The sequence below is a fragment of the Camelus bactrianus genome, chromosome 25 (assembly GCF_048773025.1).
Source record: "Camelus bactrianus isolate YW-2024 breed Bactrian camel chromosome 25, ASM4877302v1, whole genome shotgun sequence".
Taxonomy (NCBI): domain Eukaryota; kingdom Metazoa; phylum Chordata; class Mammalia; order Artiodactyla; family Camelidae; genus Camelus; species Camelus bactrianus.
Window position 1 is genome coordinate 6,758,806 of NC_133563.1, and position 23,441 is coordinate 6,782,246.

Consider the following 23,441-nt stretch of genomic DNA (forward strand, 5'->3'; position numbering starts at 1 on the left):
TGCATTGTTTAAGCCAATAGAGAATAGAAGGAATTTTTCTTTGGACTTGGATTTAATAATAGGCATAAATGGGATTTTTAAAAACCTTTACCCCTATTTATTAAATAAAAAGCCTTAATACCCATACTCTTTTACTTACTTGTTTATGATAAAGATTGGGTCAAGTAGAGTGGTATACCTAACCTAAAAGCTAAAGTGTTTGTAGTAAAACATAAATACAGAAATGAAAAGGCACTTTCTTGTTTCAAGCTTGTTCTTAATACTGTCAGCTTCCTTCATTCCCATGGGTCTCAGTCCTGACTACACGTTAGTATTTTCTAGGCTTCCTAGATACTGCATCTAGGAAGCTTAGAAAAATGACACAAATGCATATAAAAAGAAACATGTACTTATATACACACACCTATGTGTATATTTGTGTGTGTGTACACGGAGATACATGCATACACATATGTACATATACCTGCATATGAGTATATGTAGGTACATATGTATATGTATATGTATATACACGTACATACTGATGCCTCAGCCCTACCCTTAGAGATTCTGATTTGATTGGTCTGGGCTGAGGCTCCAGTGTCTACTTCTAAGAAATTTTTCATTTGATTTTAATGTGCAGCCAAGTTTTAGAATCACTGCCTTACACATTATACATGTATGTGCATATATGTGTAAATATTTAAGGAAAGAGCATGTAACTAAGGAGAAGTCTTTATGCTCTTAGTGGGTGAGTGTACTGAGTATACCAGAACATGTGATTTCCTGTTTGCTCTGTTGTACTTCTCTTGAGCAAGTTATTCTGCTTTTGAAAACATTATTAGTAATATAAAATTCAAACCAGAACTTGTAGTTTTTAAATTAAAAGTCATCCATGGTGGTCATGTCACTTTTTAAATTCTTTATTTTCATTTTATCTTTAAAGCTCAAGCCATTTAGAGGACAGTAGAGGGGGGAAATAAGTGATAAATATAAATCAAGCAATTATAGAAACTTGAAAATATCCCAGTTTTAACACGGAGTCATGTATCAGTTTTTTAATCTTTATTTTCTCTTCTTTAAGTTTCTTCAGGATTGAATGAAAACCTCACTGTAAATGGAGGAGGCTGGAATGAAAAGTCTATAAAACTCTCCTCACAGATCAGTGCAGGTGAGGAGAAGTGGAACTCTATTTCATCTGCTTCTGCAGGCAAGAGGAAAACTGAGCCGTCTGCTTGGGGTCAAGACACTGGAGATGCTAACGCAAATGGAAAAGACTGGGGGAGGAGTTGGAATGATCGTTCAATATTTTCTGGCATTGGTAAGAACTGTTAGAAAATTTTAAGTTAGTTTAAAATGCTTAAGCTGGTACATTTAAATTTTCCAAGAATGGAAAGCAGATCCATGAGTAGAAAAATTGGTGATGCTGTACAGAAATGATACATTTAACTCATCTCAGATCCTTTGCATGGAGCAAAGTGGAACTAAATAAGTGAACGATAGCACTTATTATGTACTCTTAATGCTTTTACATACTTTTATCACATTTGATTATCAGTATAACTCATTGTTAACAATTGTGTATTTTTAGTGATGTAATGTGTAATGTATGAGTAGACTTTTTGATTAATTTCAACAGTCCTATTGAATTTAAATAAAAAGAGTAAATGGAAGTATAGTTTATAGCATCCATTTATCTACTATTTTACAGTCTACAAAATACCTGTTTATAATTAATTTTCCCCTGGATTCTAAAAATAAAGACCAGTAGTTGAGAAACGTATTTCTGTTGAGAGCCATTGAGTTGAAAGCAACTTAATTTCAGGGGTGTGTGTGTTATAGAAGAGAAATCCATATTTAATATGGAAAACTGCAAAAAGAGAAGGAAAAACACACTTACCACATCACTCAATGGCAACCACTGTTTTTTACATTTCCTTACGGTCTTTTTTTTTTTCCTGTGTACAATTTTATTTCTTTTGTTTTGTTTTTTTACATAGTCCAAATTATATGTATTTTTTTTTATTCCCCTTCCCTCACTTAATATTGTAACGTAAATGTTTACTTTCTATAATTATTTTTATTTAATGGCTCTATAGTATATTGTATAAACATAGCGTAAATTATTTAACTCTTCCCATATTTTCAGAGAAATAATTTTTCTCTTTTTAACTTGTAAAATGACATTGCATTGAATATATTTATTTTGGGATTATTTCTTTAGGATAGATTCTTAGGAGTGATATTATTGGGTTAAAGGGAATGTGAACATTTACACTCTATGACATGTTGTCAGACAATTTTCTAAGAGAGTTGTTCTCTATTAGTCAGCATTAGTATAAGTGCCATTTATCATATGCCTACCAAGGTTGGATATTCTTGTTTTTTTTAATCTTTCTAATTTGATAAACAAAAAGTACGTAAATTGTTTTGGTTAACTTTTTTAAAAATCACTAATGAGACTGAATATTTTTCACAACTTTCTTGATCATTTCTATTTCTTTTACAAATTGTCTATTCATGTTCTTCGCCCATTTGTCTAATGGCCTTTGCTGGTTTTTGTGCCTTTTTTAAGTTGTAATTCCTTGAGCATTAAATATATATAATCTTTTCTATTGTGATTGTTGTGGATATGTTTTGTTAGTTTAGTTTGGGGGAGCAATAGTCTTCAAATTCTTAGTGTTTAAATATAAAAAACTGTTTTTCCTATGTTACCTGATTTTCCCATCACCTTAAGCTTAGAAAGGCTCATGTTAACTAACATCCCCAAGAAACAAACTCATTTACTAATATTGTTCATAAACTTGTTCTCTCCTCTTCCCCTGCAGTGTCCAAAAATTGTGTAGAAATACAAAAATTTGGAAGAAGAGGCAGTCCCTAAATTCCCAGCCTTGTTTCAGCAGTGATGAAAGCATAAATTTCTGTGCTGTAGACCATCCTTTGACATCTAATAAAAGAAATGGTCAAGTTTTATCAGATAATCTTAAGAATTGTGACCTTTTGAGATACTTGCAGTTTACTTATGAAAACTATGTAGCATTTTCATAATTAGGACATAAATTAGATGGTAGTACTTGCTTAATGTTGCTATAGATAAAATTAAGCAGCAGATTAGAGTTCCTGCCCAGATGGATTGGGACCTTTGTTGAAATTGAAAGGAAACTACATTAATTGAGATTTGCAGTGAGTCACTGAGAAGAGACAGGTGTGACTGGTCTCACAGATGTATGTGGATATAAATACTCATATGTAAGTAAAATGCTTGAAAATGTTGAGATGATATTATGGCATAGTAGCATGAGCATGCTCATAGTGCAGACAGGCCTGTTCGGTATGAATCCCTTTTCTTCCACATATTAGCTTTTATGGATATTAGGCTAGTTATTTAGCCTGTGTGAACCTCATTTTTAAGTAGTTGTAAGGATTGACTATAATGAATGTCAAGTACCAAGTTTAGAGTTTGCCACAAAGCAGTAGCTTAATTATGGTAGATGATATGGTAGCTTGATATAGTAGAGAAAGAACATGGGCTTTGGAAATAGGCTTAAGTTCCAGTCATGGCTTAGCTATTTTCTAACCATCAGCAAGTCACGTCACTGCTCTGAAACTTTGCCTAGCAGGGTTGCCCTAAGGGTTAGAAGTGGTTGGCATAAAGAGGCCACTACATAATAGACATTCAATAAATAGTAGCAATTGCTGTGTTATGTGGTTCTGATTTCTAAGGTTGTCTTTAAATATTGTTATCATAGTTTTAAATCTTTACATATCTTTCAAGTTTCATTGCAAATTGAAGGTTCCAAGTGACGTTCTTTATTTTAACAGCTGCTTGGTCTAGTGTGGATAGGGGAATGAATACCTCTGAACAGAATTCTGCTTCTTTTGCATCTCTCACACTTAACTCTGCTGTTTCTGGTATGTGAAAACAGTCTTTCATTTAGTTAACAAAAAAATTTCTGTTTAAATTAATGTTAGCACTTGCTATTTGAAAAAAGAATCAGTCAAATACTGCTATCAACAAAAATAATAGATATACAGTATGAAGTAGCAGAGGCCTTAATAAAAGGGGAAGAAAGAAAGAGCTAATTTCTTATCTGCAAGTGGCTTATTTCATTTCTGTTGTGGAGATGGGAAGATTCTGTGGCCTTAACGACATAACTGAAAGTGTTGGCATACAGACAAATGCAAATTGAAGGCCTTCCCTTCAAGGTCATGATGCTCTTTTGTAACTGATGTACTCCTGCCATACTTCTACTTGCAGTTTGGCGTTTTATTTCTGTTTGCCTGTATTCATCATGAGTTTATAGCTAAGCCTTTCAGGTTAGGTGGACCCTCACATCGTAACTCTGCTTTGACGATCTGTTGAGTTCGAAAATTCATCATTACTAACAAACTACTTTCAATTTACATTACTTATATGAATATGCCTTTTATTAATTATATGGAAGCTATATGTTCTTAACAAACACCACATAAACACGGGTCACATTTAGTTTTGTGATGCTTAGTTCACGCTGGGATTCATGGACCCAGTGTACTCTTTATGTGATTCCAGAGTCTGGAGTCACTAGTTTACAGGTCAGCAAAGTTTTTGTGTTAAGGGCCCAATAGTAAATATTTTAGGCTTTTTGGGTGATACTGTGTCACTGTTACTTAATTCTGTCATTGTATCAGGAAAGCAGCCAGAGGCAATACATAAACCAGATGAGTGTATCTGGATTTGAAATACTGTTCTTTTGATTTTTTTTTTTCAACCATTTAAAAATATAAAAACTGTTCTTGACTCGTGGGCTATACAAAAAGGGGGTGGCTGGATATGGCCTGTGAGCTAGTTTGCCAGCCCCTGGTCTCACAGACTACGGTTCAGTTCCAGGGGTACCGGTGAATTTCTTCCTTCATTTGGTGACATCATACAACACAGGTGCTGTTCCCTTCATATATTCAGAGAAGGCAGCATGGACTGCTAAAGAAATAGCAACAGTGTTACCACAGTACTTCTAAGCAGCTACTGTGTTATTTATATATGAATTTTACAGGGTTAAATTTTATATTAAAAATTTATAACTATTTCTAGTGTATATTAAGCATATTAGTGGAAGGCTAGTAAGATCATCTGTAACCAAGTGAAAACATATAAGCTAGTAAGAACTTTAAATGAGAGGAAGTGATTATACGTAAGTCTTTTACGCTATCCAATATTCTTAATCATTTCCTTATATCACTGGCTCTGAATCCAAAGTGAATATCAGAGTCACCTAAAGGACTCCAAAACGTATGCAAATTCTTATTCAGAAGGTCTGGGGTGTACAAAGCCCTGGTGAAGAGCCACTGCTTTATAGTTACATCCTAAAATTAATTTATGGCTGTAGAGCCAATGATTTTCAACATGGCATCCTTGAATTTATATGCCCCCAAAACTATATGCAGTTTTATGTAAGTTCTAGACATTAGTTCACCATAGCTTTTCATCAGAATTGCTAAAGGACTTTGTGACCTCTAGTTACCCCACCTATTCCCCACATCCCCGAAAAATAAAAACAGAAAAAACTTAGAAGATAATATTCTCTTCTCTTTAAGTGTACTTGAACTTAACTTGGTCTCTAAACCACCAGTGAAACTGTCTTATCTCTTTGGCTTCTTTCTGCCTCTCCTTTGTAGAGAATCATCTATGTGTTTTATTTTTCCTTAGGCAGAAGTTTCTAGCAAACTCAGACATTTTCTAGTTCTCTCCTTCTAAGGGTATAGGCATACCCTGAAACATCCAGGATTTCTTTTGTGCTTTATTATTTTTCATTAAGAAAAATAAAAAACTTTTTTTGACTAATTGAAATTTGTAGATAACCAGTGTGAAGTATATAGTATGAAAGACAAAATCTAATAGATTGGTACTAGGGAAAAAATACATTTCTGATCAGTGAATTCAATCAAGTGATTATCATGCTTAATCTAAAATTACCCTCAATTCTACTTTTACTTTATCTTAACTTTTTTCCTAATGCCTGAATTTTTCCTTTTAGGAGAAATAAAAAATAATTAAGTCTTCGTGTGCAAAGTATAGAACTATTGTTATGAAACATCATTAGAAAATTCCATTTTTAATTTTATTGCATTCGTTTTCATTTAAGGGTCTACTGCTGAGCCAGTTTCTCAGTCTACCACTTCTGATTATCAGTGGGATGTTAGCCGTAATCAACCCTATATCGATGATGAATGGTCTGGGTTAAGTATGTCCTTTTAAAAATTATCAGTTTGTTTTTGTTTTTGTTTTCAGAACTTTGTTTCTAGCACCCTGAATTCATGCTTATGTTTTAATTTTAATCCTGCTTTTTCACCTTTTAGGTCATAGTAATATAGTTTAATACCAAATGTGTACTACTTATAAACTGAGCATTGGAATACTTGTAGAAGTAAAACTAAATTAACTTTTCATGATTGAGGCAGTATTTAAACCTGAAATTTTCTTTTGGTTGCTCTGTAGTTTCTCTAGTTTTTAAATTTTTCGTTTTAAATGAATGTTCTGTTTCTCTTCCTGGTTTTAGTATAGTAGTATAATAATAGTATAATAAAAGTAAATAGAATATACAGAAATGACTTTGAATCTGTGAGGTGTGCAAGTTTTTGTATTGCTAGAAATTGTTTTCTTAGCCTAATTTCCAGTAGATGGGTAGGAAAGTTAAAGTTAAGTCACAAAAAAGAGAAAGAGAAAAAGCATATGCATTTTATGTTCAGAAAGCTCATACTATCTTCATTTTAAAAAAAAAAAATCAGATTTATTTTTTCCTCCCACAACATTAAACCTTAGAATTTAAAACCTGAAGATGGGGGCTTTCCTGTATCCTTAGCACCTAGTATAGTGCTTTATACACAGGTTTCCAATAGTAATAATGATAATAAAAGCAAACATCTGACTGTACTAGGCACTGGTCTGAATGGTTCAAGTCTTATGCATATTGTTAGCTTGTTTAATACAATTCTGTGAGGCAGGTTTTTTTTTTACACATGAAGAGACTGATGCAAAGAAAAGTTATCAAATTTTTCCCAGCCACACAGCTAGTTAAATGGAGGAACTGGTATCAAGCTTTGATAGTCTGACTCCAGTGTTAATTCTCTTAACCATTACATGATACAGCCATGGTGATGGTTGTGATCATGAAGGTAAGCTTGCAACACAATCCAAAGATTAGTCTTAGACTAATTAGTTTCTTAGATTAGTTGAAGCACAATTCTTCGAGACTGACGGAGATGAGATTGGAAAGATAGATGAGGAAGGACCATATTGTGAAAAGCCTTGAACTGCTGGCTAAAGATTAGGGAGGTAAGGGTTGGAATACTGGTTTAGAAGGTAGAACCTAGTTCTAGTCTTGATTTTAAAATGTAATACCTCATATGAGTTGAACTTTGTCACTTCTCTGGGAATCCAGATGAACTGAGCTATAAAATAGAGCAAATTACCTCCCCTACTTCCATAGGTTGTTGTGAGGTTTTAATGGGATCTTGAATGAACATGAAAGTTCTTGGTAAATTATAAAGTACCAGATAAATCCAGAATATTACAAGGATAGGGCAGCACTGTTTGGGGAGAAAAAGTCTGTTTGTGCTTTGGGAAGAATGATCAGCTATGTGCAAAATAGAATTGAGGAGTGATTATAGGACTAAAAGGAGTGATTGTAAGAAAATAGCATTTAAGTGTCTTGCGCAGCTGTGGGTTGAAGCTGAGGGAAACTGAGCAAATGGGGCTCTAGGCTTCCCTGCTTGGACAGAATAGCTCCACTTTTGTCTAAAAATTATTGTGATGCAAAAAACATGATTTGCTGTTAAATGAAAGACTGAAATAAACATGTACCCACAGGACTCTATACTTAAAGTAAAAAGTATCAGGAGCACCTTCTTTCTCAAATTTGTTACGGCTTTATTGGCAGTCTTTTAAGTCCAAAGTTTCTCTTTAACCTCATTTTTTCCATGAATTTTATTTTTTCTGTTATCTTCTTTAATATCGCTAATTTTGATATTCAGTGAATTTAGTTATTCCTTCTAAATTTGTAAAATGCATGATGTGTTTGAGATTACTCATCTACAGAGTATATATATATATATACACACACATTTAGCAATGTGATATGATTAATAAATTGACCCTCTGGTTTGAGGCATGGACATTGTTACCTGGCAGAAAGGCATTGAATTTACCCCAAACACTTGAATATGAAGTTAAGATGCTGAAGTACAAAGGTAACGTTTTTTGAAGGCAGTTGTTAATCTGTCAGTTATCTTGACCATAAAGGAACAAGAGCGGATAATCTCTTAAAAAGAGTCAGATTCAGATTTTGAATAGAACTTTGTTTTTGCTGGCACACGAAAGTGAATAAACTAACCATAGCATAGTGAAGGAGTTAAGAGCATGAATTTTGAGGACAGACTACCTGGGTTTGAATCTTAGCTTCCCTGTTTTCTATGCCTCAGTTTCATCATCTGTAAATAGAGTATTTCTTATCTCACAGTTGTTGAGAAGATTAAATGACATAATGCATATAAAGCACTTAGAACACTGCGTCCTACATGGTAAATATTCAGTAAGTGCTGTAGTACTGTTGATGATACTCTTCTAGGGGCAAAATGAGTCTACTCAGTGGGGTTAATTTGTATCGTCTGTTTCAACACTGGGGAATGTCTTTTTAACATAATTATTTTGTTTTATTAAAGTTAATTCTGAATTAAGTTCTGACCAGAAACAGCGACAACCATTTTGTTACTGAGATAAAATAGAGAAGAGCTCTGAGATGCTTAAACCTAAAACATTATTTCACCAGCAAATTAATGGAGAGGCAAATTCCTTACCATTTTGAAAGGACAGCTAATATGACTCTTAGAAAAGACTTTGGTAAACTAATGGGACAATTTTAAGAAATGAGAAATTATTTATAAATGGAGAAAACTATACTATGAATGAAGCTATACTACATAGTTTCAAAGGAAACTGTCTAATAAATTTATTAGTATTAAAAAAATTTTAATAAAATAAATACTAAAGAAAAAAAGGTTTAATGGGGGGAGGGTTATAGCTCAATGGTAGAGTGCACGCCTAGCATGCACCAGGTCCTCGGTTCAATTTCCAGTACCTCCATCAAAAAAATAAAGAAGTAAACCTAATTACTTGCCCCCGACAAAAAAAAAATTTTTTAAGAAAAAAAATTTATTAGTACATTAGGCCCATGAACCTTAGAATTATGCACTGAGAAGTCTCCTGGTGAGAGTTTTTAGGCTTAGGTGATTGATCTGTTTTTTTAAAGTAATTTTATTTAATACCAGTTAATTTAAAAATATATGAAAACCAACCTGAAATCAATAAACATGGAAAAATCACCTTAAAGCTTTATAAAGCCAATAGAGATTTATGCTTCTGTTAATGTTCTGATAGAAGGCTACAATTATTCTTCAAATTTTTTTACCATCTGAGCCTTTATTAAGAAATAATTTTACTAAGATCTTTACTAAATTTTTATCCCTCACTCCCCCACTACCATATTTATTAAGAAAATAGTTTATATATTTATTGCACCTATTCACTTGGCAAAATTTTTTTCTTCTTGACAAAATAAAGTTTCTTTCCCAACACGAGGCCTTAAGAGACCTGGGTTATAGACAGCAATTTTCCAAATCTGGGTTTCTTATTTGTGAGGTTTTAGCAAAACCACTGACAACGTTGGCATTCAAATCTCCTAAGAATATTGTTAATGAATGCTTGGTGTAAGGTGAACAATTGGTTGCAGACATCTATTAGATCCATTTTTACTTATAAAAATGACTTCTGCATTTAGACATAACCAAGTGTATCTTATTGAGAAGGAATTTTTGTTTTGTTTTGTTTTTTGGTGGAGGGAGGTAATTAGGTTTATTTATTCTTGGAGGAGGTACTGGGGATTGAACCAGGACCTCATGCATGCTAACCATGCACTCTACCACTTGAGCTATACCCTCCCTCCCTTACTGAGAGATTTATCAGGATTGTGAGAAATAAATTCTTAATTGTGTATGCTTGATAGGTTAGAAACTGACTTTATTGTTAGTGTCATCAGTCACTTAAAAAACAGTGGGTACCATTTACTGAGCACTTACTGCATTGCTCTGAACTCCTTTTCATGTATCTCATACAATCCTCTCAGCAATTCTGTGAAGTTGGTATATAGCCCATTAAGATTAAGAAATTTGACCAAGATCACAGTTACTAAGTAGTAGAGCAATATTCAGGTGAGGTCTGTATGACTCGAAGGTCCATGCTTTTAACCTCTATGCTAATACTATGTAGTACTGGCTCCGGGTACTTGCTCATAATAGTACATTTAGAAATACAGGAAGAGACTTCGTTTTTTGTAACACTTCACACTTGTTCCATGTTTTTCCTCTACTAGACCATCAATTCTTACGTTTTCAGTCTCTCTCGATCCTCTACTGGTTTAGCCTCTCTTCTCCCTTTCCACACTTCCCATGACAGAATCTGTCGCTCTGTTCTTAATTCTCTGTTGTACTTACTTATCTTCATCCCTGAATAGACAGACTGTGAGCTCCATGTGGGGAAGGATTGTATCATACTTGTTTTTGTAATTCTGGTACCTAGCTCAAGTTCCAGTACTTAGTGCTTAATGAGATGAAGTTCCTGTAACTCCATTGTTAAGATATATCTATTATTAATGTATTATTTTTTTTATCTCTTCATAAGAATTTGGGATCATGTTGCACGGACAGTTTTGTCTGTCATTTTTTTTTTCTATAAGCATTTTCCCAGCTCATTACATATTTTCCAAAATACAGGTTTTAAAGGCTCATGAGGATGTATCATAATACCTACTCTCTAGACAAAATTAATAGAATTCATGCGGAAAAATAAGCATAATGAAGAAAATAAGAGGAATGTAGGCAGATTCATTGTTCTAGATATTAAAATGTATTACAAAGTTATATTAATAAATATGGCATTATCCCAGGAATAGATCAGTGGAATAGAACAGAAATTCCGGAAACAAGGCTCAAATATATATGAAACAAATTAATATTTGTTAAAAGTAGCATTTGGCATTAACGGAAAATGTTGGATTTTTTTATTTTAATAAAGCAATGTTAGAATGACTTGTTAACCATTTAGAAATAAAGCCTAACCCTGTTATCTTGGCTATAAGTAGTCATCACAGGAGTACATATGGACATGTGAATGATGTCCAGGAAGAGGAGAAAAGAATTCATTCGGGAACTACTTATTTAACCAGGGTAAAGACAAAGATTATTTTTCTCTTTTAGAATAAGCCAGTGATAGCTTCCCAAAGGAGGTAAAAATTCAGTGACTCCTAGAGAGAAAGAATTTGAAAGTATGGAATAAAAATCTATTCTTAAGAATAAGGTGCTAGAAACCCTGAAAGGGACTCACATATTTTAGAAAGATAGAAGTATCATTGAATAATCTGAAAAAATGTAAGAAGGTACAAGTTAAGTACTTAGAAAAGAGGAGAAAAAGAAGAGGTTGAATATTTTCAGTGACTGGGTGGATTTGAAGAAGAACCTAATCTTGAAAAGCTCATAAGGAAGGGAGGAGCATAATTCTGGCACTACTGTTAAAGATTCCCCGACACATTCTGTAGCCTAGGGGAATAATCAATTACCAAAATGTTACAATAATCAGGACAGAAAAAATGACCAAGGTCATAGATGAAGTTAGACATAAACAGTGAAAAGAGAGCAGATTAGGAGACAAACTTCCTTTGATAACAAAATTCCTTTGATAACAAAGGAAGTAGGGAGAATGGAATAAATGATTAATTTATAAGTTTTCTAGAGTTCCTTAGACCTTCCATTTAATTCATCTTATGATGTGCCCAGCAGAAGTTGGGTAAAGGTTTTTATCATTATGTTACCGTTTTTTTCCGGACTCTTAAAATGTGCTTGGGAGAAAGAAGAGCAATAGTTTAAAATTACAGCTTAGTTCATTGTAAGGAATTTGGGGTTTTGCATTTTAGTTTTGGCAGAAACGATAGATACCTAATTAACATTGTTAAATTTTAGATGGTCTGTCTTCTGCTGATCCCAGCTCTGATTGGAATGCGCCAGCAGAAGAGTGGGGGAATTGGGTAGACGAAGAAAGAGCTTCACTTCTAAAGTCCCAAGAACCAATTCCTGATGATCAGAAAGTGAGTAAAGGGGTTGGTGGGTATGTTTATTTCTCTGTGCACCCAACTGTATTAAAATTATTAAGGGTTACATTCCTTTTCTAAATATATCCGAAGGGTAGAATTGCTTCAGAGAGGCATTCTAGTCATATTTGCTTCAATTATCATATGTCCACATGTCTTCTCCATATCACTGTTTCCACAAATTATTGAGGATTCTACTATGTGGAGGCACAATTAGACACTGATCAGAAAACAAAATGCACAATTTCCTGTCCTCTAATCGGCCTACCAATTTAGTGTATTTAGAGAAGTGTAGATTGGTTCTCAGTGAAAGATTAAGGAAAGCTTCATTGCAGCAGAGAAGGCTGAGACCATCATGAAAGAGGGACCAAGGTAGGAAAGTAAGTAACACCTGTGGTGGAGAGGTGTAACACACGTGTGCAATCGGGGGGAGGGTCGATTGTATCTGTGTCAATCTTCCCCTCCCAAGTTGTGTTCCTTAAAGAAAGGGACCATGAAGTTTTTATTTTTGTAGCTCTAGCAACATGCTTAGTATTCAGTAAATGAATAAATAGATGAAATGAATGATACATGCCTTGCCACATTTTTTATGAAATTCTGTAAGTAATGAGAACCTGTTGACAACTTTTTTAAACTAGTGATAACCTCGTAATTTTTAGGGTTAGAAAAATTAGGCTGGATAAAGCAGAAAGATGAGAAGACAGGTTTGGGAGACTGTTTTGTACCATTTTGAGTAAGTGTTAAATAGACCATTACAGGAGTCAAGAGAGGAAATGATGAACTAAGCTGATAGCTTTGAAAAATAAACGGAATTGATATTTACAAGAGACGTGAAACTACTGACTGAACTTTTCTACTGGTTGGTTGTAGAAATCAGGGAGAAAAGTCAAAGAGGCTCTGAAGATAATAGGGCTATTAACAGTCAACAGACGTTAATTGAGCACCTGCCATGGATCAGGTATTGTGCTAGTGGAGAAACAAGATAAACAAGACACAATTCTGCCTTCAAGGAGCCTGCAGTCTAGTTAGGGAGGAGGGGAAGGAGAAGGGCACATTGGAGATTAAAATAATGTTACAGTGTGTTAGGCATTATGGAAGCATTTAAGAGTTTTTTTGCAAAGGCACCCCAGAAGTAAAAGCAGAATGTGAAGCAAAGAGTGGTCAGAAATGAGACTGGAGAAGGAAGCAGGAACCAGATTCTAGAGGTCCTTGAATGTCATGTTTAAAACCTTGGATTTTATCCTATAAATAATGGAAGGATTTTAAGCTGAAGTGGAGGTTTCCTTTTGGCTACTCTGGCAACCCATGTAGAAAAAGGAGTGGAGGAGTATGTGAATTGAGGCAGTATGTGAATTGTAAAATGAACCCCATTAAGAGGTTGTTTAGTAATCAAGTACAGTAGTGGTAAGAATGGTATGCAGAGTAGAGGACAGATTGGAGAAATCAATTGAAGTAAAATCAACAGAATATGTTTAGAGTTGACTGAAGAAAGAACCATCAAAAATGACTCCCAGGATTGTAGCTTAGGTAACTGAGAACGTGGAAATGGTGCTCCCAACAGAGAATATAGGAGCAAAAGCTAGTTAAGTGAGGGGAAATGGTTGGTTCAATTTGATTAAGTTAAAGTGCAGGATGTTTTGTAGATATGTCTAAGAAAAGTTGGTTGTACTAGGTTAGAGCTTAGGGAAAAGATCTGTGTTTAGAAGTTACTAGTAGATGGTTGTTAAAACTTTAAGGGTAAGTGAAATACGTGGGAAAATCTATGGAGTCAAGAAGAGAAGTGTAATGAGCATAGAAATCTGGGGAACTCCCAACTAAGGAGAAACAAAAGCCCATGAAAGAGACAGGAGAGTTCTGGGTCACAGAAGCTGAGGCATTTGCTCTCTGGTATACAGAGCAGTTTCGTCAGAAATTTTGGAATGGTAGCCATATTGGCGTAAGTTGAGTAAATGATGGTTAAAAAATAGTAATAAGAAGTATAAGATTTTTTTCATAAGCAAGTTTGGGTAGGGATGGAGGAAAGGTAGTGGATAACAGCAAATTATAGTATCAGGAAGGGTTTTGTTGGGGTTGTTTGTATTTTAATGATAGGAGAGATTTTAGTGCAGGGGTCAGCAAACTTTATTAAAGGGACGTGTAGTAGTGCAAAAACAGCCATAGACAACATGGAGATGAACTTCTTTCTACAAAAACTGGCATTGGGTGAGATTTGTAGTTTGTCAACCCCTGCTTTAACAAAGAGAGAAAGGATCTAGAATAAAGTAAAAATTAAGCACTCGAGAGAGATTTGGCTAGGAGAGTAAGATCCTGGCAGTAGGGGTGGGGTAATCGTAGGTACAAGTAGATTGTGGGTTGACCTCTCATAGGATATAGTACCTTTTATCTTTAGAGACCAAAGAAAGAGAGGTACTAATGGGATTCGTTACTAAGGGTGTAAATAAATAGAGAGGGACGGCTAACAGGTTATATGAAAGTCAAAGGGGAAAAATGAGCTTTGGATTTGATCTACAAAAGCTTCCTAGAGTTGGCAGGGGCTGTGGAGTAGGGAGGGATGAACGGTCAGAGCGCAGAGGGGTTTTAAGGTAATGAAACCGCTCTGTACAATACTGTACTGGTGGAAACACGTCATTATACATTTGTTCAGACCCAAATAATATACAATACCAAGAGTGAACTCGAAACTGTGGGCTTTGAGTGAGAATAATGTGTCAGTGTAGCAGTGTATGCTCATCACTTGTAACAAATGCACCACTGTGGTGGAGCTGCTGATGATGGGGGAGGCTGCGTGTGTGGGGGCAGGGAGTACGTGGAAATCTGTGCCTTCTGCTCAATTTTGCTGTAACCTAAAACTATTCTAAAAAGAAAAGCTTCCCAGAACACGACCTTAACACATAGTAATCATTCTGTTATTTATTGAATGTTGAATGAATGTACAATCGAAAATCTATTTTTCTAGCTGAAACTTCCCTGTTGCCTGATCATCAGAATTAAACAGTAGAACCACTGAATGGAGTAAAGACTACCACATATCGTAGGTCTTTTTCTGGGTATATTCAGAGATCACTTTACGTTTCTAAGCAGAAATGGGGCCCCATTTAATGCCCATCATTTGGAGAACAGAGATATAAAATGTGACTTGTTTACAGTGGCAAATTAGACAGATGTTAAAAATAAAGGAAATACAGCTACATTAATATCAGTCTAAATAGAATCTCAAAAACTTGCTGAATGATGAAGAGCAGGTTAGAAAAAGACACAGTATGATACAATTTATATAAATTTGTGTATGAATACACATAAATTTACAGAAAAATTGGATGGGCACAAAAGGAAATCATCACACTGGTTTACTCCTAGGGAGGTAGTGTGGGAATAGGATAGGGAGGAGAGGGGAATATAAAGGAATTTTTAAGTTTAAAAAATCCAAAATAAATTTGTCAGAATGTCACTTCTTTTATACAAGTTATAAGATTGGGATTTCAGCCTTTTTTTTCCATGAATAAAAATAGTGTTTTGCCATGATGAACCACATTTCTCTTATGGTTGGATTATAAATTGGCTGTGAAGCCGACTGACCAGAGTCCCCGTGATCTAAAAATCCTTCATAGGATGCATCTTTTCATACGGTATTTTAATCATTGTGAGCCTATGGTGAAATTTTCTGTGGAAGTTTTCCAAAACTTGCAACCCACTTGGACTGAAAATCTCTTAGCTAAGTTTGTGCATGATTTAGTTTTTGGGTTTTTTTTTCCATCTGCTAGTAATTTCTGTAAACTATTTGGTAGTTCTTGAGACCTCCAAAATCATCCTAATGAATATAGTGCTGAGCAGAGAAATAGCAGTTACCCATATCATCTCACCCTTTAAATAGAGTCTAGGAATCTTGGCTGTCATCTGTACATAAACAAAAAGAATAAACAAAAAGCACTTTTCCATGGAACACTCGACTATATGGTATGTGTGAAGAAATATGAATACTAATTTAACAATCCTAATTCACTATTTTTGTCGTGCAGAATATTTTCAGTGACGTTCCTTCTCAAATTCAATTTTTTAATTAAGCCCTTTATTTTGAGATGATTACAGAGTCATATGTACTTGTAAGAAATAATAGAGAGACCCTGTGTGCCTTTTACCCAGTGTCCCCCAAAAGTAGCGTCTTATAAAACTGTGGTGCAGTATCACAGCCAGCATGCTGACATTGAGACAGGCAGGATACAGAACGCTTCCATCATTGCAAGGATCCCTCATGTCGCATTTTTTATAGCCGTACTTGCTACCCTCTGGTCTCCTCCCACTTCTTAACTCCTGGCCACCAGTAATCTATTCTCCATCTCTATGATTTTGTCATTTCAAGAGTGTTCTATGAATAGAATTATATAGCATGTAGCTTTTTGGTACTGTTTTTTTCAGTTAGCATAATTCTCTAGAGGTTCATCCAGACTGTTGTGTGTATCACTAGTTGGTCCTTTTTTACTTCTGAGTAGTAGCCCATGGCCTGGGTACACCTCAGTTTACTTAACCATTCTCCTGTTGAAGAACATCTGGGTTGTTTTTAGTTTGGGGCTGTTATGAATAAAGCTGCTATGCGTATTCGTGTACAGGTTTTTGTGTGAACATAAATTTTCATTTCTCTGGAAATAATGCCCAGGAGTACAATCCCTGGGTTGTACAGTAGTTGCATGTTTAATACTTTAAGAAACTACCAAACTATTTTCCAGAGTGGCTATACATTTTACATTTTCACTGGCAATGTATGAGTGATCTAATTTCTCTGCATCCTTGTCAGCACTTGCTGTTGTCACTATTTTTTATTTTAGCCATTTTGGTAGGTGTATGATGATTAGTCACTATGGTTTTAATTTGCATTCTGATAGCAAGTGATGTTGAACATCTTTTCATGTGCTTCTTTGCCATTTGTCTATTTTCTTTCTTGAAATCTCTGTTCATATCTTTTTCACATTTTCTAATTGTTCAGTTTGTTTACCGTTGAATTTTGAGTATTCTTTATATAATCTAGATACAAGTCCTTCGTTGGATATATGGTTTGCAAATATTTTCTCCTACTCTGTAGCTTGTCATTGTCTTAATAGAGTCAAATTCAATTTTAATGCAAATAATTCTGCATTTAAACTCTAAAATAAAACAATTTCCTATGAAATGAGTTTAAATTTAAAATCCAAAGTTTGCGTAGCTCTCTAATCGCATAGTGAATGATGAAAGATGTGAGAAAAGGGGGTCTATCATAGATAATAGAAAAATTAAGTTCCATGCACTTTTGTTATTTTTTAAATATGTGATTTCAGATCGGTTTTATTGTTACTAATTCTTATTTAGAATTTGAGAGAAAAAGACAACCAAATGAATGAAATTATTTCATAATAATTTTCTGAATAATGAAAACTTAACCAGTCGGTTCACTTCAATACTTTTGCTTTTAACATCAGGTTTCAGATGATGACAAAGAAAAGGGAGAGGGAGCTCTTCCAACCGGGAAATCTAAAAAGAAAAAAAAGAAAAAGAAGAAGCAAGGTGAAGATAACTCTCCTGCACAGGTAGAATATCAAAACAACAAACATCATTCATCAAGCACAGCCTGCTGAATTGTGAAAAGATAGTATACAGATAACCAAGAAAATGTAGAGATAAAGACAATGTGAAACATTAAATTTACTTGAAAAGTATTTGAAAAGTTATAGAATGTTTTAAAGATTGTATGTATCATACTGTAATAAAAGAATTATTGCTCTAAAAATGATATCAAAGATGTAAACCCTAAAGTAAATGACTAAAATTGTAAATAAGATGCATTTTGGTTTGTATTACGGTAAAATGGAAAGGAGGTGTAGTATTTCACACATACAGAAATTCTTTGAGTAATGGAATTTAGAAAATTGGAACTTTAGCAAAATTACAAAAACCCATGTGCCTAACAGGCGGAGTGTTCCCCGTGACTCTGAGTTTGCTGGCTGTTCCACTTCATTGTCTTTCCTGCTCTTTCTGCTTCTAACAGGAATTTTCTATTTATATCACTCCTACATTCACCTTTTTTTTCCTTTGGCTTTTCCTATCTGGGAAAATATCTTTAGATCATATTATAGATGAAAACAAGATATTTTCATTTCAAACATACTAGATTACTAGAAATATGAGTGGACTTTTGAAAGCGCTATCACCATTACATGACAACTTAGGAAAATCTTAACTCCTTGCTTATGACCACGTGGCTCGCTGTTTTCTTTCCTTTCAGTGCAGTAGGTAGCCAAACTTTCTTGAGGGTACGCTACTTAATTAGTAAAAATGAGTGATTTATATCATCTAACACACTACTTTCCTCTATAGGACACAGAAGAATTAGAAAAAGAGATTAGAGAAGAGCCTCCAGTGAATACCTCTAAAGTCCGTCCAAAACAGGAAAAAGCTTTTCCTCTGAAGACCATAAGCACTAGTGATACAGCTGAAGCACTTATCAAAAATAGCCAGGTAACTTTGTGATATTTAAGAAATAAAATTTCGATGACTTGAGATTGTATTATTGCTAATATTTTATTGAAGCATCATGCTAAACATTTTAAATACACCAAATTGGCCACAAAGCAACCCCACAGGAAAAGTGAGGCCCATCATATAAATGAGGATAGAGAAGTTAATAACTTGGCCCAAGTCATGTAACTATCAGGCAAAACCAGAGCCACTAGACTGTATTTTTTCTTGTTGAATATCTAGGCAGACAAGGGATAGATGGCTTGCAGAAGATGTGACTGGTTGCATTTTCCCAAAAGCGTGCACATAATAGGACTGTGATCCTACCTTTTGAAATGTAGCATTTGTTTAAAATTTGGCAACAGTATGAAATATGTACCATCTGTGGAAAATTTTGATATGTCAGAAGGGACCATTTTATAAAAGGTCTAGGCCAGTGACACAAAGACCTCTTTAAAATCTGATTTCTAATTAGGTAAAGTGTATCGTATGGAAATATATGAAATATGAGTAACCATGAAATTCTGCATGATTCATGTATGTACTCATTCCAAAAAAATGTGTTGAGAACCTAGCACCTGCCGCACACTAAGGCCCTGGGGATACACCAGAGAGCAAAGCAGACAAGGTCTCTGCCTTTGGCAGCTCACATGTTGAATAAAACAGCTTCACACAGGAACCTGAGTCACTGCTCAGAGAAAGGATTCTAAAACTCGGAGCCATACTTCCTGTTTGGATTTAATGCTTTTAATTCCCTGAGAGTGTTTTGAGATAAAAGGATATAGTCTCAGTACATACATAGGTCTAGTAGTAATACTGTGAAGGGTCCTTTGACATTTTGATATTTCACTTTATAAGTCTTTTTCAGAAGCCATCCTATAAAGGGTATTTGAGTCCTTCTGTGATTTAATATAGATAAGTGAGAGAAGGTGGGGGAAGGAGATTTAAAATGAGTACTAAAATTTGGGGGTATGAAATAAATATAGGGAACATTAAGAGAGCTGAACTGAGCAACATAAATGCAGCTTCCGTGACCTGAAGTAGGAGGAAGGAGCCCTAGCAGTTCCCTAAGTACACATATCGGCCTCTTGTTCCCTTCCAGTTGTGCTCTCTTGAAGCCTGGAAGAACAAGGGGCGAGAGAAGCATTACTTGCCCTTATTTCAATACTCAAAATAATCACCACAGCTAAAGCTCACGTGCTTGTCTGTTACAGCCTCATGGCACTCCAGGTACCAGAATCTGTGTCACCACCTGTCCTGGCCATTCGGTACAGCTAGGCCTCAGTCCAGCAAGTCTCTGCCCTCGGGTTAAAGAGGAGAAGCCAGCCTAGGGGTCTAGGCTCTGGGCATCATGAGCTCACTGTCAGGCTGGATAAAACTCTGAAGATTTGGACCTGAGTTTTACTAGTTGGCTTTAATCGCTAGAACTAGTCACCTAGCCTGCTTTTTCTGAGACCATCTTTTTCCTTGGAGAGGAAACTGGAGCTACTGCTGCTACTATTTGAAATATCCTTAACTCTGGAGAAGGGGAAAGGCAGGTAGCACCTGCTGGTAGTTCAGAGATTAGCTGTTTTCTTTTTGCCTTTCACATGAGAAGGTTCTGAGTTGAGAGTTTGTGGCAAGTGGACAGAACCATTGAACCAATAACACATATAAAATCCTGCTATTTGCAGTGACAAGGGAAAATGTAAAAGTTAATGAAAATGGAATTATTCACTCCTATTTGAGATTCAGCAAACATCTTTAATTTTGTGTATTCATTTTTATCTCAGCCTGTGTTTGTGGGTATTATAGGTAAAGGTTTATTTGGTTATACGTCACTAGAGGGCGGGCATGAGTTGTGGTGCTTCTGCTGGTAAATTACTTAGAAACCATCTTTGTATTTACTTGCTCTTAAGCAGCTTCTTGGTGTCACCATGATACTTAGTTTTATTTGAAATTTTTTATGAAAATCTAAGGCAATTTTATTTCAAAATAGCCTATCAAGACTCTTCCACCTGCTCTTTCTACCGAGCCATCTGTTATTTTATCAAAAAGTGATTCTGACAAGAGCTCTTCCCAAGTGCCACCGATGCTACAAGAAACAGATAAATCCAAGTCAAATACTAAGCAAAATAGTGTGCCTCCTTCACAGAGTAAGTAATCCTCATTTCGGGAGCTTTTGTGTGTTCTCTGCAGTGTTTATAAGTGTTGACATCTGAGAAGTCTGATGGATTAGTAGGGCAGCCCTTCAAAGCCTAGACTCCTGGAACCTTGTGGACCTCAGTTGTGAGGGCCAAGGGGCTCAGGAGGCCAAGGCAAGGGTAGGTGACCACGGACATACACAGCGGGGGCCTTGGTACCTGCCCTTGTTTGCCTCGGCCCTCCTTTTTTCTGTGCACATGTCCTTGAGACTACAAATTGTTCTGTGCCCTTTTTCCTCCCTTTTCTCCCTTCAGCTACCTGTACTGTTCATTTTACCTCTTTTCACTTTTATTACTTAGGTTGAGTCATATTAAATGATAGTTTTTCTAGATCAAAACTGATGAAATATGTGTATGGTTAAACCAAGTAATTGGGATTGAAAGGGAAAGAGGAAGGCAGCCAGAGGATAACCTAAAAACATGTAACTAGAGCTTGAAAACATAATCATAAATTTGAGGCGTTACTGGTGGATTTCGAGGCATATTTTTTAGTTGATACTACTTTTATATTTTCGAAACAACAGTAATTACTATCCTCCTAACTTTCTTCTCTTTTTTTCTTTTTTTTTTCTTCTTTTTAGCCAAGTCTGAAACTAGTTGGGAATCTCCCAAACAAATAAAAAAGAAGAAAAAAGCCAGACGGGAAACGTGAATTTTTTTTTTTCTGAATTGGACATGTGTTTGCAAACACTGTCTTGAAATTATGCTGTTTATGCAATAATTTGTGAACATGTACAGAGTTTTATATAAATTTAAACCAATTTTTAAAACAAAACTGTGAATACAACCACCATAAAAATGGAATCAAAGGAAAGTTAATTTATGAAATTAAGAGGTCAGCAGAATATACTACAGTGCTGGAAGACACTTGGGGAAAGTCTTTTCAATTTAACAAGAACGATCTCAATTTAAGAATATTATCCTGGTTTTACAGCAGTGCCCTGTTTACAACAGATTGTGCCCTGTCTCATCTGCAGCTGAGGAATAAAGGATTCTGATGAGAGAGGGGCGCCTACAAAACAGTGGGCAGCTTCTTGGATCTTATGCACGGAACTCTAACCATTTGAATCTGTTTTATGCTTAAATCAAAGTGCTTTGATCAAATGCATAATCTGCCATATCTTTACATATTTGTTGGTAGCAATTTGTATTAAAGGAATCACAAGTGCAAATAAAAAGTCATTTATCATTTGTTTAACTAAACTGTCATGGTTTAGTTTACAGTTTTTTAAAAGTTCTTAAAACATTCAAAATGCAGTTGACACTTTTATGGCTTATGAAGTTATTTTTGATAGTCTTACTTTACTTGAAGTGTTCAAAGTACAGTATATTTTAAGTTAAGAAAGATAAACTATATGTATTTGTTTTATACTTTTAAAGCTCAGACTCACAAATAATGCTTTCGTTTATGATTTGAAAACTTTGAGGCAAAATCCAACTTACATTTTTCCTTTCCCTAGCAATTACTTTTTTCCAGCGTCAACTCTTCTTCATTACTAATACTTTTTTGGCTTCAAAAATGAAATCTTTCACAAACTAGTTATACAGAACTTTGAGTATATGATGAAGAATGAAAAACTAGAGTCAGACAGCTTTAATTGACATTGTCAAGACCTCCAGTTATCAGGAATACATTTTTTTACTGCCTTAACCTGTAGTGCGTAGAATATGCATCAATTTCTTGAAGGGGATTCGTGTTTTTATAAGAATTTTCATGTAATTATTGCAATTGTGATCAAATAAGGAACGTTTTCTGCTTGAAACCGTATTGATTTAAATGATGTGTGAGATGTTTCACCATTTTCAGGCACTGTGTAATTCTATTGTAATAAACTGGCAGGTATCTTTGTAACTATAAATAGTGCATGCTCAGCCATGTACACTGTAAATAGCCTCTACCAAACGTGTTTGACAAGGACCATAATTAACATCACTTAGTGAATTGTGATAAAGAAAAAAGCCATGATTTATTTGATGTGATTGGCTTAATTGTTCTTCTGTGGCGCCAAGAATGCAACTGTTTAACAGCTGTAACCAATGGTACTGATCTACCCATCCAATCCTGTCTTCATTATATTTGATTGTGGTTTGATAGTATTGCATTGTCACGCTAGGAAAGCTCAAGAAACAAAATGGTTTTAGTTTTGCTGAAGACTGGCCTTATTAATGGACAGCTTTCCTAACAAGCGATTATTAACTTTTATCAGGTGTTAACATCTGTTTCAGGAACATGGCAGTATGTTTACATGTCAGAAGTTTTGTTTAATTCTATGATATTTCTAAATTGATTTGTTTAAATAAATTCAGCAAATGGATAGCATTGTTTTTATTGCTTCAATATTGGGGTAAGTAAGCTGAAGTGCCAGGAGTGAACTTCTTCAAATGACTGTACTGTTAGCTTTATACAGATGCTTCCTAAAGAGATCCAAGGATTCCTACGTTGCAGCACTTTGGAAAGGCATCACAAAGGAGGATTGAATAGTCATTTTAGAATGTGCCAAAAGACCGACGCTCAGAAAATTTAATTGAACTCTCTCAACTCTACCTCACCATTTCTTTCTCTTAGAATTGTGTTGGCTCTGTCAAATCTCAGACTTTCTTTCTCCAGCCTAGTATCTCTCAT

General features: G+C 35.1%; 1 protein-coding gene across 5 annotated transcripts in view; it reads left to right on the forward strand.

Annotated features, from left to right (window-relative positions):
* MTDH (metadherin) overlaps positions 1-23,133 on the forward strand; it is a 50,428-nt gene extending 27,295 nt beyond the window's left edge. Inside the window, exons 6-13 of one of the 5 annotated variants that reach the window (XM_074352936.1) lie at positions 1,064-1,300; positions 3,802-3,891; positions 6,102-6,200; positions 12,025-12,149; positions 17,600-17,707; positions 18,495-18,635; positions 20,614-20,770; positions 21,400-23,133. In XM_074352936.1, the coding sequence (XP_074209037.1) occupies positions 1,064-1,300; positions 3,802-3,891; positions 6,102-6,200; positions 12,025-12,149; positions 17,600-17,707; positions 18,495-18,635; positions 20,614-20,770; positions 21,400-21,470 (1,028 nt within the window). In that variant the 3' untranslated portion in view covers positions 21,471-23,133. The remainder of the gene's footprint in view (positions 1-1,063; positions 1,301-3,801; positions 3,892-6,101; positions 6,201-12,024; positions 12,150-17,599; positions 17,708-18,494; positions 18,636-20,613; positions 20,771-21,399) is intronic. The other 4 variants (XM_074352939.1, XM_074352941.1, XM_074352938.1 and 1 more) reach the window with 4 other exon arrangements.
* The last annotated feature ends 308 nt before the right edge of the window (positions 23,134-23,441 follow it).